The 16496-nt window shown below is 27.5% G+C and overlaps 1 protein-coding gene and 1 pseudogene across 1 annotated transcript; one reads left to right on the top strand and one right to left on the bottom strand.

Annotated features, from left to right (window-relative positions):
* Positions 1-1820: 1820 nt before the first annotated feature.
* Positions 1821-3947, bottom strand: LOC140670856 (fatty acyl-CoA reductase wat-like; annotated as a pseudogene).
* Positions 3948-7193: 3246 nt separating this feature from the next.
* On the top strand, positions 7194-15815 carry Drep4 (DNA fragmentation factor-related protein 4). The gene is made up of 6 exons (XM_072902780.1): positions 7194-7804; positions 9521-9622; positions 12083-12212; positions 13127-13338; positions 13595-14205; positions 14423-15815. Exons 1-6 carry the CDS (start codon positions 7745-7747, stop codon positions 14580-14582), a joined length of 1275 nt encoding a protein of 424 aa, XP_072758881.1. The 5' UTR covers positions 7194-7744; the 3' UTR covers positions 14583-15815.
* Positions 15816-16496: the final 681 nt, after the last annotated feature.

Raw genomic sequence — 16496 nt, 5'->3', positions numbered from 1 at the left:
ATGATCTAATCAGTATGCAAAAACGTAACGTACATAAAGTTTTTGTAATATTCGTAGAATTATTAAGCAAATGATTGCAAATCTTGTAAATTTTATGCATTATAATTCTAAAAATAACTTTAAAGTCTCACGAATTAATCCATTAAATACAAAACAACAGTATCATCCCATCAATGTTATATAATTTTCCACCTAACAATGTAACTGTTACGTACATGACATATGTTAGATTGTTGAGTTGAGTTATATTATTGAATAAAAAATTATAACATTAATGTTAAGTTACTGTTGCTTTACTGAGAATATATGTACGAAATCCAGAAATATAATATAATATATATATATTTTTATATTGTATAGTCTCTCTGTTATATATAATATTTAAAAAAATAACATAATTTTCTGTATAATTAAATATTATAAACATACTAATAAATGTTGATATCATCGCTTCACGATGAGAGAATGCTAAATTTCGTAGAAAGTTAAGATAATGCATTAATTTACTATATTATATAATTAATATTATATAATTAATATAATATTAATATAATATTATATACTTAATATTATATAATTTACATATTTTGATTGTTATTGATTTTTGATTATTCAATATAAGTTTTTTTATACGGAGAAATCTAAGAAATACAAAGAAAAAGAAATATCGTAATTATCGTTCAAAATATACTCAGCATAATACGTAAACTTTTTAAATTTTCATTGAATTATATAAATTGTAAGTTAATTGATTTGACATCACTCTGTTACTTAACACCGTAATTCCATGAACCTATGATATTATTTCATAAAAAGGTAAAGTGACAATGGAAATTTTCTGTAAAGAGAATATGATAATTAACGTTATAAATATGCATTTTCCTAAATCGAAAGTATTTAGTTTTAATTTAGTATTACATAACATAATATTAAACAGAATCTATCCTGATTACGCTGTCAACGTATGTGTGCATATACAATTTACTTGCATCTAATAGCGTTTACATTCAGATAACATATATATGTTATCTGAATATACAGAGGTAAGAATTTCATTGACTTCAGAAAACATTATTACCTCTAATTATTACCATTGAATTACCATTATATGTATATATATATTTTTTACACATTTAAAAAACATAATTATTAACAAAATAATTTTCTAAAATTAAATAAAATATTGCATAGTTTCTTTTTTCTTTTATTTATTATTTTTTCTCTTTCTGTTTTTGTTTGTATTGCATATAATATGTGCTAATTATAGACATTAAGTTTCTAAATGAACAACGAGTATTAATACTTACACTTAAATAAATACAAAATTATTGCAATCGATATCAAGTATGACGTTAAAAAAGAAAAAATATTACAGTTAAATAACATAACATTATAATGTTTAACAAAATAATAGCTTAACATTATTTATTTAAAAATTCATTAAAAGTTTATATACATTTCTTATAAAACTTTTTTCGATTCGTTAAGTATCAATTTGTCCATTTTAAACATTGTATCAATTTGCATTTCAAATTTTAATGAAAAAACAATATGAAGGACGTTTCGTCTTAGGTGTATAATGGTTACATACGCAAGACTAAAAAAGGAACAGGTGCATATTTGCGTCCATCAATTTTTTTTCGAAGAATGTAGTGTGTAAGGTCAATGTAAAAGACATACATATATTTGTAACCATTCCATTCTTCTTTTATTATTTATAATTTTTTAGCCATTAAAACTTTATCTTAACAAAAACAACTTTAACAAATCAAAATAATGATATTATTTGAATTATTAAGTGAATTATTAAGTTTAGAATGCCCCATACTAGCAAAATCGAGAGAATGGTTATTATTGTATAATGAGCAATTTTCAGCCTGGAAAAAATAAAATTCATTATACGTTTTGCAAGATAAAAGTTATAATAAAAATTCGCATTATCTATACGCAGAATACTCACTTTCTATATTTCTTTCGTCCTTTTTCTAGAGTCTCCATCTTTAAGTAAGTATACACGCATGCCAGGAATCATATGTTTAAGATATGATTCCCAGTCTAAATTATCCATGTTAAAATCGAATATTTCACGATCAGCTAGATTCGTGCGTTCCCAGAGTTGTACAACGGCGTCGTTGCAGAATTGCCATTGTTGTGATGAAAAGTATGATATCGCGGAGTTAAACTTGTATATCTTCTCATAAGTCTTTCGTAGCCTGTAAAATGTGACATCTGTATTTTTTGCAGAAATTTTTCATTATTCAAAGATTTATAATCCATAAATGAAATCAATGATATTCTTAAGTAGGTTTTTGACCGAGAAGAAAAAGCAGAATATCGATTATGATAGCAGATATCATGTGTAGAAAATTACACAAATATCATGCATAAATTTGTATCTGTTTAGCACGAGCATATAATACCATACAGCGTGCGTGCTCACTACTTGCATGCCATAAAACTTATTCAAATTCAAAAATCTGTCCCAAGTGATGGGATTTTGGCATATTGACACATAACTATAAATTGGCACTCTCTCGGTTTCCGGTATCTCTGAATTTTCGATGCTCAGTAGTTCATTTCTATAATGAAAAATATATACTACAAAATAATAAAATAAAGTATTAAAGTAAAACCATTTCGTCGACATATTTTTGTAGATAATTTTTTATACATTATTTGTAGATAATTTTTAATTTGTAGATTTTTGTAATCAAAATGTCAACAAAATAGTTTTACTTTAATACTTAAACTTGAATAAATACAAAATCACAATAATCAATATCAAGTATGTCCTTAGAAAAGAAAAATATGTCGTTAAAAAAGAAAAAAACATTACAATTTATTATACACATATATATATATATATATATATATATTTCGCTTATATAATTCCATTGCTTTCTATTGCTATTACAGATACATATGATACAAATTAATTTTACATATAAAATATTTGAAAAAATGTAAATCTGGCATTTCTTTTGCGAGGAGAAGAAATTCTTTTGTTCCTCTAACATTTATATTGACTGCTTGTCGAATGGATTCGTTAAATCGTACAGTCGCTGCCCCGTGGAAAATTATATTTGTATCTAAAATACGTTCTCGATTTTCTGGTAACAATCCGAGATCTAATCTGCTTATATCAGCTTCTATCAATATTACTTTGATAAAATTAGACTTCTCTTTTTTTTAATCTGTCACAAACCTAAAAATCCAAAATATATTGTAGAAAAAAATCACACATAGTGTATATATATATATATATATATATATATATATATATATATATATCTTTCATTTAATTGTATAAATATTTTTTTATATTACAGGGCTGTTGAAGTGCTCTTCAAATCACTGTTCTGGTGATTTTTCTTTCTTTGCCCTCATTAATACATACATCTTCTCAATATTTGGGCAGCATCTATGGATGTTTTATATATTTTTAATAAGTTTTGGCAAGCATCTACATCACGATTATATTTTTATCTTGTTAATATCTTAACGATTATATTATATTAAACATTATATTAGAATTCTATTGTTAAAAAATTTATATTTTAGAAAAAATATAAATTTATAAGTCGAGTTTTAATTTGCTAAAAATAGAATATAATGTAATTTAGCGATAGAGATTATGTGATTCTAATAACGCGTTATTTATTATAAAAGAAAAATTATTGAAATGCTTCAAAGAATTATTTCATGTTACGTCTCAGTAAACTATTTTGTACACTGTTTTTATATTACATTAAAAATTTTCATATCAAAAAGAGAACACTTACCGCAATAATTTTTCTATTAAAAGTATACCAAGAAAACCGAAAGCACCTGTTATAAGGACCTTACAACCCGCGAAGAATTCAGGAATTTCACTTTGATAAGGAGTAGTGTCGGGTAAATCCGACATATTCAACATTTCCTCAACATAGGTTCTTTTTTTTGCCATCTTGTTGTTCTGCGTAGCAAAAGTTTTTATCAATTTTTACAAGTCTAACTCTTACGAAGTCAAAATAAAAATTCACAATTTTCAATAATTGGCACGATATTTGATCACTGTTTTAACGATGATTTAACTGATGAGTTATGTAATTTTCTATCAATTTTAATTTTCACAATGTATAGGTAAACTATTTCTAGAATGTTCCTTAAGATATGTAGAATGCTTTTCTTTGAAATATAGCTATATAAAGAATTAACATTGTATATAAAATTATCACGAATATATTTATAATTATAGTTTGTATTATAAGCAGTGTTATCGTAAAATGTGTTTCTGATAATTACTTTTATAGAACCTACCCATTACCTAAACATAAGATCTTAAAAGACATTTTAAGTTAGTAAAAAATAAAGACTAATGTAATTTAATTTGTTAAAATTAAATTAGAATGATTGATATATGTCTACATGTAAAAAACTACTTAAATAAATATTCTAAAAATATGATTCAATTATATAACCAAATTCCTTATTAAATTATAATATTTTAATGTTAATCTTTGACTCTATTTAATAATAATTATATAAATAATTAACAATAATTTTATCTATTAAGAAGAAATTTAATATAAATTTTGACGGTTTAATAATATGCATTATTTGCATATTTTCACACAATACATAATCAAATTTCTTAAGCTTTTTTTATCAATTATAGAAAACGAGAATATTTGAAAGAGAAGGAAAGTGAAAGGTATTTTTTACTCTTAATTAGATTATACTTAAGATTATTCGTAATTAATATTTTTTTCTAATTTATACAGTTACAAAAAACTGGACGCAATTAAATATTTTACTTAATACACTTTATGTAATATAATCATACAGGTGTACTTTTATTAATAAAAAAATACGGAATGAGTATAAAAATAGAAAATTTTTAAGTTGTAACTGTCTGAGACTTTACACAAAGTAATAAAAAAACTTGTTTTAATTTAAAAAAAAAACTTTTAGTTTATATTTAAATTCTTATTTAATTTTTTTCTCTAAGAAGATCGTGATAAGCATTTAACAAAAGTAGCATTTTAAATGAATTACACAATAGTTAATTTAATTTTAATTTTGTCAAAGTTTAATTAAAGAAAAATTACATGAAATAACATGTGTCTTTCTAAATACATATGTGAATTTGGATAAATATTATTATACATAATAGAAATGTAATATCTTTATTACATTATTACATATATATACAATAAAAATGTAATATCTTTATTTTAAGAGTAAGTTTTACGCAAAATTTTTTTTTTACAAATTATTCTATTAGAAAAAACACATATATTATGTAACAATATTGGCATAAAATTTACATAAATATTTAAGTATTTACATATAATTTCATATAATTTATATCAAATAATAAAAAACATATCTAATTTACATAAAAATGACATACATATTGTCATGTTCTAATCATTTATAAATAGCAAATGAGAACTTCAGTGCGATAAACATTCAATAAACACGATTTTTAGACAGCCTGATTTATGGAATACCTATTTTGTAATGACGTCAAATGTTAAGCAATGTAAAACTATGATGATTAAGAAATAATAATGTATCTCTCGTAATTGCACATCTCTTGGAATTTATAATTTTTTAAATTTTACTCACTCTGATGCTTATATGTATTTATTACGTAAAATGACATTCATCGAACGCTTATTATTGTGCATCAATATAAAAGGATTACATTCTCTTATAACAAGTTAATATGCTAATCGCATCTCGTTGACCAAATGGAATTTTCATGAATAAAGAGAGCCAGAATGTTTTCTTTATCGCATACTTAATTTCTTTTATATGTGTAAGTTCTTAAATAAACATTTCACATATCTAATAATAGCTTGACAAAGTTATAGAGAGATCCTTATTTGCACGACGTGCGAATAATTTTTCTTTCATTTCTGATCTCTTATATTCTGTAGTATAACAAATTTTTTTTCTTTACTTTTTTAAATTAAATATACAATATTTAATTTAAGTACAATTCCTATATTATCTGATTGCAATAATAAATAGTCATGTTCTAATCATTTACAAATAGGAAATGAGAATAATATAAGATTTTAATTATTAATTATTAATGCTGTATTCTATATTATTATCTGTCTGTCGAATGTCATAACAAAAATAGAATTATTTGGCTATTAGATATACGTTCCTTAATATATCAAATCAAAACTGAAACGTCTAATCATAATTACGAAAGCTAGTAATTTATCTTTCAAATCCGCTTGCTTGAAAATCCCTCTATTTATTACTTGTGCGAACACATATGGTCTTCGAAATCTTTACAAAATTCATGCAAATACACCTTTATTATTTTATTGCGCTTCCTCTTTTCTTTCGTCATCTTTCGTTTCCAGTTATTATATTACGTTTTTAATTTGTTGTTTCTCAAAAATTCAATAAAATTATATTTACAAGCCTGACGTGTGACATATGTATATAATAATTTATAATTACAATGAGATCCTTATATGTGTGACTAACAATGCGTGCTATAAAATTTGTTTAATCCATTTTAACATTTAACATTTAAATAAAAATGTATAAATATGACAAGTATAAATTTAAGTTATAAAAATAGAAAGCATTTTTAGATCATAGATATATATATATATATATATATATATATATATATATATATATATATATAACATTTAGCCAAATTCACATATGTATGTACTTAAACAAACACATGTTATTTCGTGTAATTTTGATTTAATTAAACTCTGACAAAATTAAAATTAAATGAACTATTGTGTAATTCATTTAGAATGATGCTTTTGTTTAATGCTTATTACGATCTTTTTTAGAGAAAAAAATTAAATAAGAATTTAAATGTAAACTAAAACTTTTTTTTTTAATTAAAACGTTCTCTTTTATTACTTTATCTAAATGCATCAAGATATGTTTAATCAATAGCACATTGCAATTACTCATGTAAAAGGATATGACAAATAAATTAAATTGATAAATAATTAAATTAATAAGATGACTATTAAATTAATAAGATGAAAGGATATTTTCAACATTCAGATGTCTATATATTTGTCTTCTTTTGTGCAGTAGGTTTCTTATCAGCTGCTGCCCTCTGTAAAATATCAAGACGCAGAATGGGTAGCTAGTTCGCAGGCGCGTTGCGTGCTATATAATATACATATATATATATCGGTTCATCGTCTCCTGCACGCCAGCCGGAGGACGCATTCTTTCCTCGTGTTTCACTGATGTCGGAACCGCTAGTTACTCCTCTCTCTGTCACCCTTTCCACTACCTCTCTCTCTCTCTCTCTCTCTTCTACATCCTCCTCTCCACCGACCATCGTCCTTGCGCATCAGTGCCACAGTACTTGCGTCGTGGCGGCCTTGCGTATTCACAGAGAGCGACCCCACCACCGACCAGTTCCCGTTACTGGTGTAGTCTGCCTTGATACCTGATGCGGCAACAGTTGTTCCTCGCTCATTGTTCGTCTTAGTCTCCTACCATCCATTCATCCTTCTCACGTTCCCCCCCCCCCCCTTCTGCGTCAACTGCGTGTGCGATAGTTCTCTCGCGCGAGTCTTATCCGTACGCTTGATAAAGGTGACAGTGTCAAGGTCAGAGTGCGAGCGACAAGCAAAAAGCGAATGCCAAAGACGTTTAGTGCAGTGCAGCACGAGTGAAAGGATTGTTTTGGTCTTTTTCCCTCCTCTTTCTCTCTGGCCCGTCTGACCGTCATCATTTCCGTCGACGAAACATGTCTCTCATCGCTGAATGCTTTCGCCGTCTGACAGATGGATCGTCTTGCAAAAGCGAGGTATGCGACGCACGTGCTGCTTATCTTGCATGACAAATATTGGCTTACGTGATACTGAAGTATCTATACTTATGTCAGGCATAAAATAAAACGCGTATTTTCATTGTGTTTTTTAAGGAGCGACTGGTTAAACAATTTTTTTGCAAGTTCTTATTTTAGTTAATTATATTAAATGTTTATTTTTTTATTAAGATGTATCTCTCTGAAATTAAGATTTAAAAAAGATTTAAATTCCCAATTTCTCTTTATAATTAAATAGAAGGAAATATGCAGACACGAGATAAAGTTAAGTATATATACATATACATATACATATACATATACATATACATATACATATACATATACATATACATATACATATACATATACATAAAGTTAAATAGATACGTGTGTATAAACTCTCTTTTTCTTTGTATAAGTATTGTTTAATGTTATAACATGTTTCCTCCCACAATATGAATAAAAAAAATCCTTATTTATCACGAATTTGTGATAATAATTTCTAAGTATTTCACGTATTTTTTATTTTATGTCTATATCTATATTTATTTCTCTAATAAGTGTTGAGTGCTATACGGTGTGTACTACCAGTAGTTTTACAAAGCTAATACCTAATTGATATAATTCAATTTCATCGTTTATTCAATCAATAATACACAGGGGAAAGAAATTGTCGAGTTTTAGTATCAGCGGCTTTATTATTTATGATATTTGCATTTTGACGTGACGTGTCAAGTGGCCTCGACTGGACGCCATTGAATATAAAATGTGGGTCACTCAAAGAAAATTGTGCACACGCGTAGAATTGTATGTACCTTCATCCCTTAAATGTGATGGCCTTGAAAATGATACTGAGAGCAATTACTTATAGTTATTTGTTTTAGAAACGTTTATACTTGATTCGTAAAATTCGTTATCTACTATAATGTATTACTTGATAATATTTATTTATTTTTTTTTACTTTTCCTCTTTTTTTATATATAAATAGTTGATATAATATTTCTGTCTCTTAAAGTTATTCTAATTAAGTAAATTTATTAATAATTATCAATGTATTTACCAAGTTTATTATTGTTATGTTTAAGAAGTTTTTATTAAGCATATATAGTCATATGAAATATGATATATATATTTCAAAAAGTTTATTTACAACATTTTTAGAGAAATGTTATCAATAAAATTGTATCCTAGCACCTTTTATTACCAAAAGTGATTTATTGAAGCTATTCTATTCATCTTAAATAAATAATCTTAAACAGTTTTTTTCTTATTAAAATATTAAATTATTTTTTCCAAATTAATATATATTTTATATTAAATATTATATTTTACATGTTTAATTAAAATAAAATTATCCTTGCAATTTGATTTCATATTGCATAACTAAACGTAATATTCCATGAAAATAATGATAATATTTAAAAAAAGCTATAACCTATTGCTATTGCTAATGTGTGAATTCAAACTAACAATATAAAAAATTATAAACATGTTAAACATTTCAAAAAGTTATATTAAATAATAATATATGTTATTATATGTATATGTTAATGTAAATATATTATGAAAAGATTTCTATAATAAATGTATTGTTTTAAAAAGCTGGGGCATATATATTTGTTGTAAAAATTGGGAGCATCATATTAATATTAATTTTAATGGACTACTACATTATATCTTTTGTTATAGTCTGTGGTTAATTTATATTTCAGCTCAAAGGATATAAAGTAACAGATGTGAACCGTACGAGGAAAATTGGTATCGCCTGTAGAAATTTTCAAGATCTTAAGCGAAAAGCGTGTTCGAAGTTAAATGTAAGTACCCAATAAATTATATAAATTAGTTAACTTTATACTGTTTAACATTAAATTGCTTTTGGATATTATACGCATTATAGTATATGCTATAGTATATGCTACACTGGAATAGACATATCGTATGAATAATGTAATATATTTTCACGCAATGTAACTGCGTATGATAATGTAACGAAATTTATTATGTAAATGCGCATTCAAATTCATCTAGTATTCGGATGATGAATGCATCGTTTTGAACAGAATTTACATATCTCGAATGCATTGTGACGTTATTCATCATGTGAATAATGCGAGATTCCACTTAAAGTAATGGAGCAATTAGTTGCTTAATGTATGACATGTGTTTGAACTAAACTTGGACGCAGTTATTGACATAATCTCGAGTGAAAAACATATATTGAATATATTAAAATTTATAAATATTTTTCCTTTTTCTTTAATTTAAAATACTCGCATTATTTTTATAGGTGAAGATGCAATACAATAAAAAACATTTATATTATGCTAATCACATTGCCTCGACTTGCGCTTACTTTCCATGCTTTGGTAGGATGTGAAATTTGTCCTTGCAGTAGAAAGCAAAAATAGCACCCGGTGCATGTGCACTAAACGATTCTCCATTGTGTTAAACTCGCACTCGCACGCTCAGTGCATCTATTTTTCCTCTCTGTATTGTTTATGCAATAATTACTTAAATTGTGCCGAACAAATCGTCCTTTTGTTCCAATTTTCTTCTAAGTTGCTTCGCAGTCATTACTGTGTCTATGATTTCTAATCAGCGCTTGTACAACCGCGATGGAATACATAGCAACCTACGAGAGGAGATACCAATTAAAATAGACACGTAGCGTAAATCATAGTGTCTGTTTAACAAGATATTAGAAAGTTATTTATTAAACGTGTACAGAGATTTGCATCGACGAACATAAATATGTTGCAAAAATTATGCAATCTTATAATCGTATTTATACGCTTAAAATATCTCTCCCTTTTATCAAGCACGGAATTTATAAGTGGTATATATAGAAATATATATAATAGCACTTAAGAAAATGAAGTTGTATTTATATATTGAGGCTTGTACTATTATAATGTTCGAGTATAATATTTTCATGCGACTTTTTTTTACGTAATAATTGATATTTTTTAATAACAAATCTTTACCTTCCAAAATTTTAATTAAAATACTTGTGATTCACATTCTTTTTTTTATTTTTTATAATATTGTAGAAGAAATGTCTCGGGTACAAAAATTATTATTTATGTTTTATGTTTTATTATTATTAATACTAATATGTTGGATTTTACTGTATGATATATTTCGCATATTGACATGAGAATTTGACGAAATTGAGGCAACGAAAATATCGACAAAGAAACATCTATTTAAATACATCTATTCCGGATGGTCAATATCGCGAGTATTTTTCAACGGCTGCCCTTGATATGAAAGAGGCCGAAAGCATACAGCATAGCTGATAGTATTTCGAGGGTTGGTAGATAGGTAGGTTAATCCGGTTGCAGGGCGTCCTTGAAATTCGCATCCACCCGCCCGCAACCGCTGGCTTTATCGAACCAGCCGGGCCAGGGACAGGAAATAATCTCAATGTCAAGGGCGTGTGAATCCGCTTTCCGTGTTGACTTAAAAAGGCGACCCAAAAACTTTCCGATATATCCTAAAACTTTTATCCGAAACGGCACAGAATTTAGAGTCTTCTTGAGCTCATATAACATTTTCGAATGAATCATTATGAAAAAGTATTGGAGTACAAATTCTAAATCAGCTCATTCTTTATATGTTACGTACAGATATAATTAAAAATTATTACGGGATTATCATGTAATCTATATATAACATAGAAGGCGGTTTTATATTATATTAATATAATAATTGATGAATCAACGGTTGCGTTCAGCTATTCATAATATTTATTAGAAACATTTACTAAAAATAACACTACGTTTTAATTAATAAAATTCTTGGTAAAAGATATGAACAAATTATTTTCTATTTAATTAATTTTCGAATTTTCACAACTTGAGTTATCAAAAAAACTTGAAGATCCGCGAGTAGGATATACACGTTGTAAATTGTAGCTCCGACCTTCATTGTTTCAGACTCGTTGAGAGAAATGTGAAAATGACGCTGTCACGCCACGAGAAAAGCGATATAAAAGTTAATAATCCTTGCATTCGGCCTTCGGAGAATTATTTACGAGAGAGAGTATATTAACATTGTAGTCATGATGTCTGTTTGAGATATCGAGTATTTTTACGTTGCTAAGTTATCAATCATTTATTCAAAATACCTTGTTCACGGACGTTAATTAATCTGCGACATGTTTCCAATTAACGAAAGGCTCTTTTGCACGACTGCTTCTTTCATTCTCAGAATATCTTTCACAAGAAGAACTAATTAGATTGAACTAATGATAACTTGATATGGTCTTGCAGATAATTAACGATCCAGCAGAAGTGAATGTCTTTCTCTTGGATGGATCATTAATCGATGAGGAGTATTTTTACACATTGGAGCCACAGACTACTCTCATCTTACAGAAGCCAGGAGAGAAAGTATTATCTGGTCAGTATAAAATATAATATAATATATATTATATTATATAATAATAATAATATATAATAATATTAAATAATAAATAGATAATATAGCGTAAAACAATTAATGTTATTGTTTTGGAAATACAAAAAAGATATATTACTTATTATACCACACGTGTTTAGAAATTCGTGTTTGAATATTCTATCTCTAAATATGCAAATTTCATTAGCTACTTCAATTTAAATTAATAACTAGTATATATTATTAAAACTATTATATATCAATACTTAAGCTTATAATTAAAAAGCTATAATAACGTTAAAGCTGAGCTTACATTACATAAAATAACTGCTAGAATTTTTGAGTCATAGAATAACTATTCTCTGTATCGTAGAGAGGAGAGTTTGTTACTTTATTTTTTTAGACGAGAGGAGAAACTGTAGGAAAGGTCACGCTGTTTACAACATTTTTACATCAATCTTTTTTATTTCTCTACGTATAAACTATAAGTGTTACAAATATAAATGTATCGCAACTGCCGTTTCTAATGCATTTAATCGTTTAATTTTTATCAACCAATAATCGCACGTGTTTATTAACTTCAAAAACTGTCATTTCTCTTAATATCTCTTACACTTTCTTAATATTTCTACAACTGTACATTTATCATTGTTAGCACTGTAACTGAAGAGTATATTTTCGAAATTCATTGCTTTACAAATTCAACGTAAGTTCAACAGCATGCGATAACGAATGTGCACTACGAGAGTTTGGCCGCGTGCCAAAATTAAATATTCCGGTCCAGTATCAGTCTCTCAGAAGTTTACCAACTTCTTGGCGAGGGCCGAGTTACGCCCTAGGGAAAAGTAGATCGTATTCTTTTACCAGCAGCGAAGACGCCGTGCAATTCCTTTTCAAGGACGAACGATTTCCCACAGACGCGGATATTCTCTACGATGCGCTGAGACGCGTGAACATTGATTTCCTCACTGTCGGTGACAAGGTGACGCAATTTCTGACGGAAAATCTTAAAGCAAAGGTTGCCTTATTGAACAAAGTGTTGAACAAAGATGACTCCAAGACGGCACTTAGCACGAGGGACGAGCATCCGGAGTGGTTTAAAGATTTAGAAACTAATTGTACGACCAAAGTGAGTTTGTAAATCTACCTTGTTATTATACATAATTCATATCGTCTTTTCTTGTATTTTTGCTAAATACTTACAACAACAAATACTTAACAGACTATATATATATTTCGAAAATATCGTATTTGATAAATAATACAATGTACGCATATATTTATAGAATTTTTCAATTTACAAGCGAGATATTTTGGCTCTTTCCTCTTTTCTTGAGAAACTCCGAAATGAAAATTCTCGAATTAATTCTTTGCTTTATTTACAGGAAGCGTATATGCATCGCAGGTGTCAAGACAGGATACGCACTTATTTGTATAAGACGATCGAGCAGATCAAATGCTCAGACGTGTACATGAACGATCGCAAAGCGAGACAGCATCTTTTGCGTACGATTGCGTTTTTCAAAGTTCAACTCAAGGAAGATCACTATTTTGGATATTATTTTGACAGAAGTAAAGCGAAGACTGGAGACTCTAAGGATGACAATGACGAGACTGATTCTAGCAACCGATGTTACGAGCATTGTCCTTGCAACTCTGGCCATATCAGTGACGAAACGTATTTGGATCAACAATACCTTCGTCTTCAATCGTCCGATATAACCACGACCGATTCCATCGAGATTGACGAGACAGATGCGAGAAGGCTCGTCGATTCCGAGAAAAAAAACGCAAACGACGAGATACTAGAAAGTTGCCCCTATCGTGTGAAACCACGAGGAAAGCAAATCGCCCTTTGTGATGAGAAAGGCGAGTTTAAATGCGAGGGCCGATGGAACACAAACGTAGGCTGCGCCTACAATGACCGGCACAAGATCAATCCATACAAATCTAAGGAGGAGCTCGCTCTATTTTCCACATGGAATTTAGATCATAAGTAAGATAATGAGATATGATTATAGTATTATTTTTTGCTTGTCATTGAAATGCTTAACGACAGAGTTCGGATGACGTCGGGAAATTATTAATCTGCATGCGTGTGCGTTTGAAATTCTCTCGATAATTTAAATTTTAAAACAGTTTAATCGATGTATGCTATATCAGTACAATTGTAAAATAATCCGGAAAAATTCGATTATCATTTTTATTTGCAGAATTGAAAGGTCTAGAACGCTCGTTCCAAGATTACTACAGCTCTCGCAGCAAGACACTATCAATGAACAGGATATCTACGACTGTTACGACAATCTGTTTACCGTGAAGAATTTAAGGCTAGTTCATATCGTATGCCACGATAAAGGATCGCACAAATAAGCTCCGATTCCTGGAGCTGTTAACATATACGTACATTATGTTACATTATGTTACTAAAAATAGAACCGTGAGACGTGAAGGCCAAGATGTAATTGTACAAGATTATGAGATATATATAGATACATAACATAGGACAGATTTCCTCATACACAGATCTCTATAAATATATTTAAGTGCTGTTGATAAAATATAGACTTAGAGATTATTAATGTTATATGCGTGATATACCGGTTATACTTCCATTGCGGCATGAAATACTAAGCAATAACGTTAATAAATATATTATAAAATATCCTCCAAAAGGTTAAAATATTGTAATTTATATCGCGAGTTTTTACTTTTGAAATAGAAAATTTAATTTCTCGAGCAATTTATGTTAACATGATAATTACAAATTTTGAACATTCTTGATTTTTATATTATACGGAAGAAAGATTAGGAATTAAATAAAACAAACTATCACGTTGAATAAGAAACACTATGCTCACTTTAAAATATCATTTAACGATGATTGTCAATTATAGTAGAAGATTTAAAACTATATAAATGTAAAAAGAAATAATTTATTATATAAAGAGAAAGAATTGGAACCTACGAAAACTCTCATAACAATGTCTCGAGTAATATTTTAACCGATTCCGACTGAATAATTATTTATTATGTATATTAGAATAATGCCTTTTAAAACAATTTCTTAATCATATCATTTTAACAAATTTTTTTAGTCACAAGGTTATAATGACGTTTTTATTCAAAGACATTATTTGTATAAATCAATTACGAATACAGGGTTGCATAAGTCACACGCAATGGAAGAACCGTAATTATTCCAGCGTCTATAAAAGTTGCTAAAATAAAAAAAAACTGTTATTTCGGATATATTGTTAAGCATTGAGTATATTCAGTGCTTGTAGACAAAGGAGCTAAAAGATTTTAAGATGTAAAGAACAAAAATATCCTCTTTCAGAATCATGTTGGATCATGAAACTAACTCTAACTCTCTGTCAAAATCTTTATTAGGACAAAAAATAACAATGAGTTAATTTCTCTTAATTCGGTGAGCTATTGCTCTTCTTGTGCTCCAAGAAACATATAAGAGATAGAAAATCTTTCAGATATATTTTTATTCAGACTGCTCGATAAAGAGACAAAACAAAGTTCTGATATATACATATACATATATACATATACATATATACAAAAACATACATAATTTTTTTTTTTTTTTTTTTTTTTTTTTTTTTTGTGCAAGCCATAATTATTAATCATTAATGTTAATATTAGATCGATCTTATAATAATTTGACATAATAATTAAATAATCACAAATAGTGTATATTTTTATCTTTTATAGAATATTTATATTAGTCAAATTTTATTTTATATTTTTTTAAATGTCCATATTTTTTTATTACTATATTTGTATTATATATCTCGCAGTTATATCAATTTTTTCGGCATACGGTGTACCTATTGAAAGATATTGTTCCTAATTTAGTCGAAAAATTTGATTACTTCATGCGAATGTTCATGTATTGTGTGTATTGTTTTATACTGTGTACCTATTATTGTATAGAATGCAAAATTATAAAAATAATTGTTATGGTTTTGACCTGTATGTCTTACTTTTCTGAGTAGACTTTTGCCATTCATATTACTTCCACTGTTCGAAAAATATATGCGCATCAGTAAATGACTTTTTAAAAATATTTTTTAAGTAAAATTATATATATAATATATAAATTTATATATATAATATATAAATTTTTGTACAAAATCATAAAAATAATTAATGATTGCATTAGAAAAAAAGGACATTAATTCTAATAAATAATTATTTTATGTTATAACCATATAGTTATAACTAAAATCTAATAGTAATATTGTGTCTTATAAAAAAATATAAATTCAAACA

Source organism: Anoplolepis gracilipes, chromosome 11, assembly GCF_047496725.1.
Source record: "Anoplolepis gracilipes chromosome 11, ASM4749672v1, whole genome shotgun sequence".
NCBI classification, from domain to species: domain Eukaryota; kingdom Metazoa; phylum Arthropoda; class Insecta; order Hymenoptera; family Formicidae; genus Anoplolepis; species Anoplolepis gracilipes.
This window is presented reverse-complemented; position numbering and strand designations above follow the sequence as displayed.

Excerpts from the sequence above, each read along its gene's own strand:
- Drep4 (XM_072902780.1), top strand. The coding sequence starts at position 7,745 with ATGTCTCTCATCGCTGAATGCTTTCGCCGTCTGACAGATGGATCGTCT. Across the intron at positions 7,805-9,520 it reads GATCGTCTTGCAAAAGCGAG|CTCAAAGGATATAAAGTAAC; the intron begins GTATGCGACGCA and ends TTTATATTTCAG. Across the intron at positions 14,206-14,422 it reads ACATGGAATTTAGATCATAA|AATTGAAAGGTCTAGAACGC; the intron begins GTAAGATAATGA and ends TTTTATTTGCAG.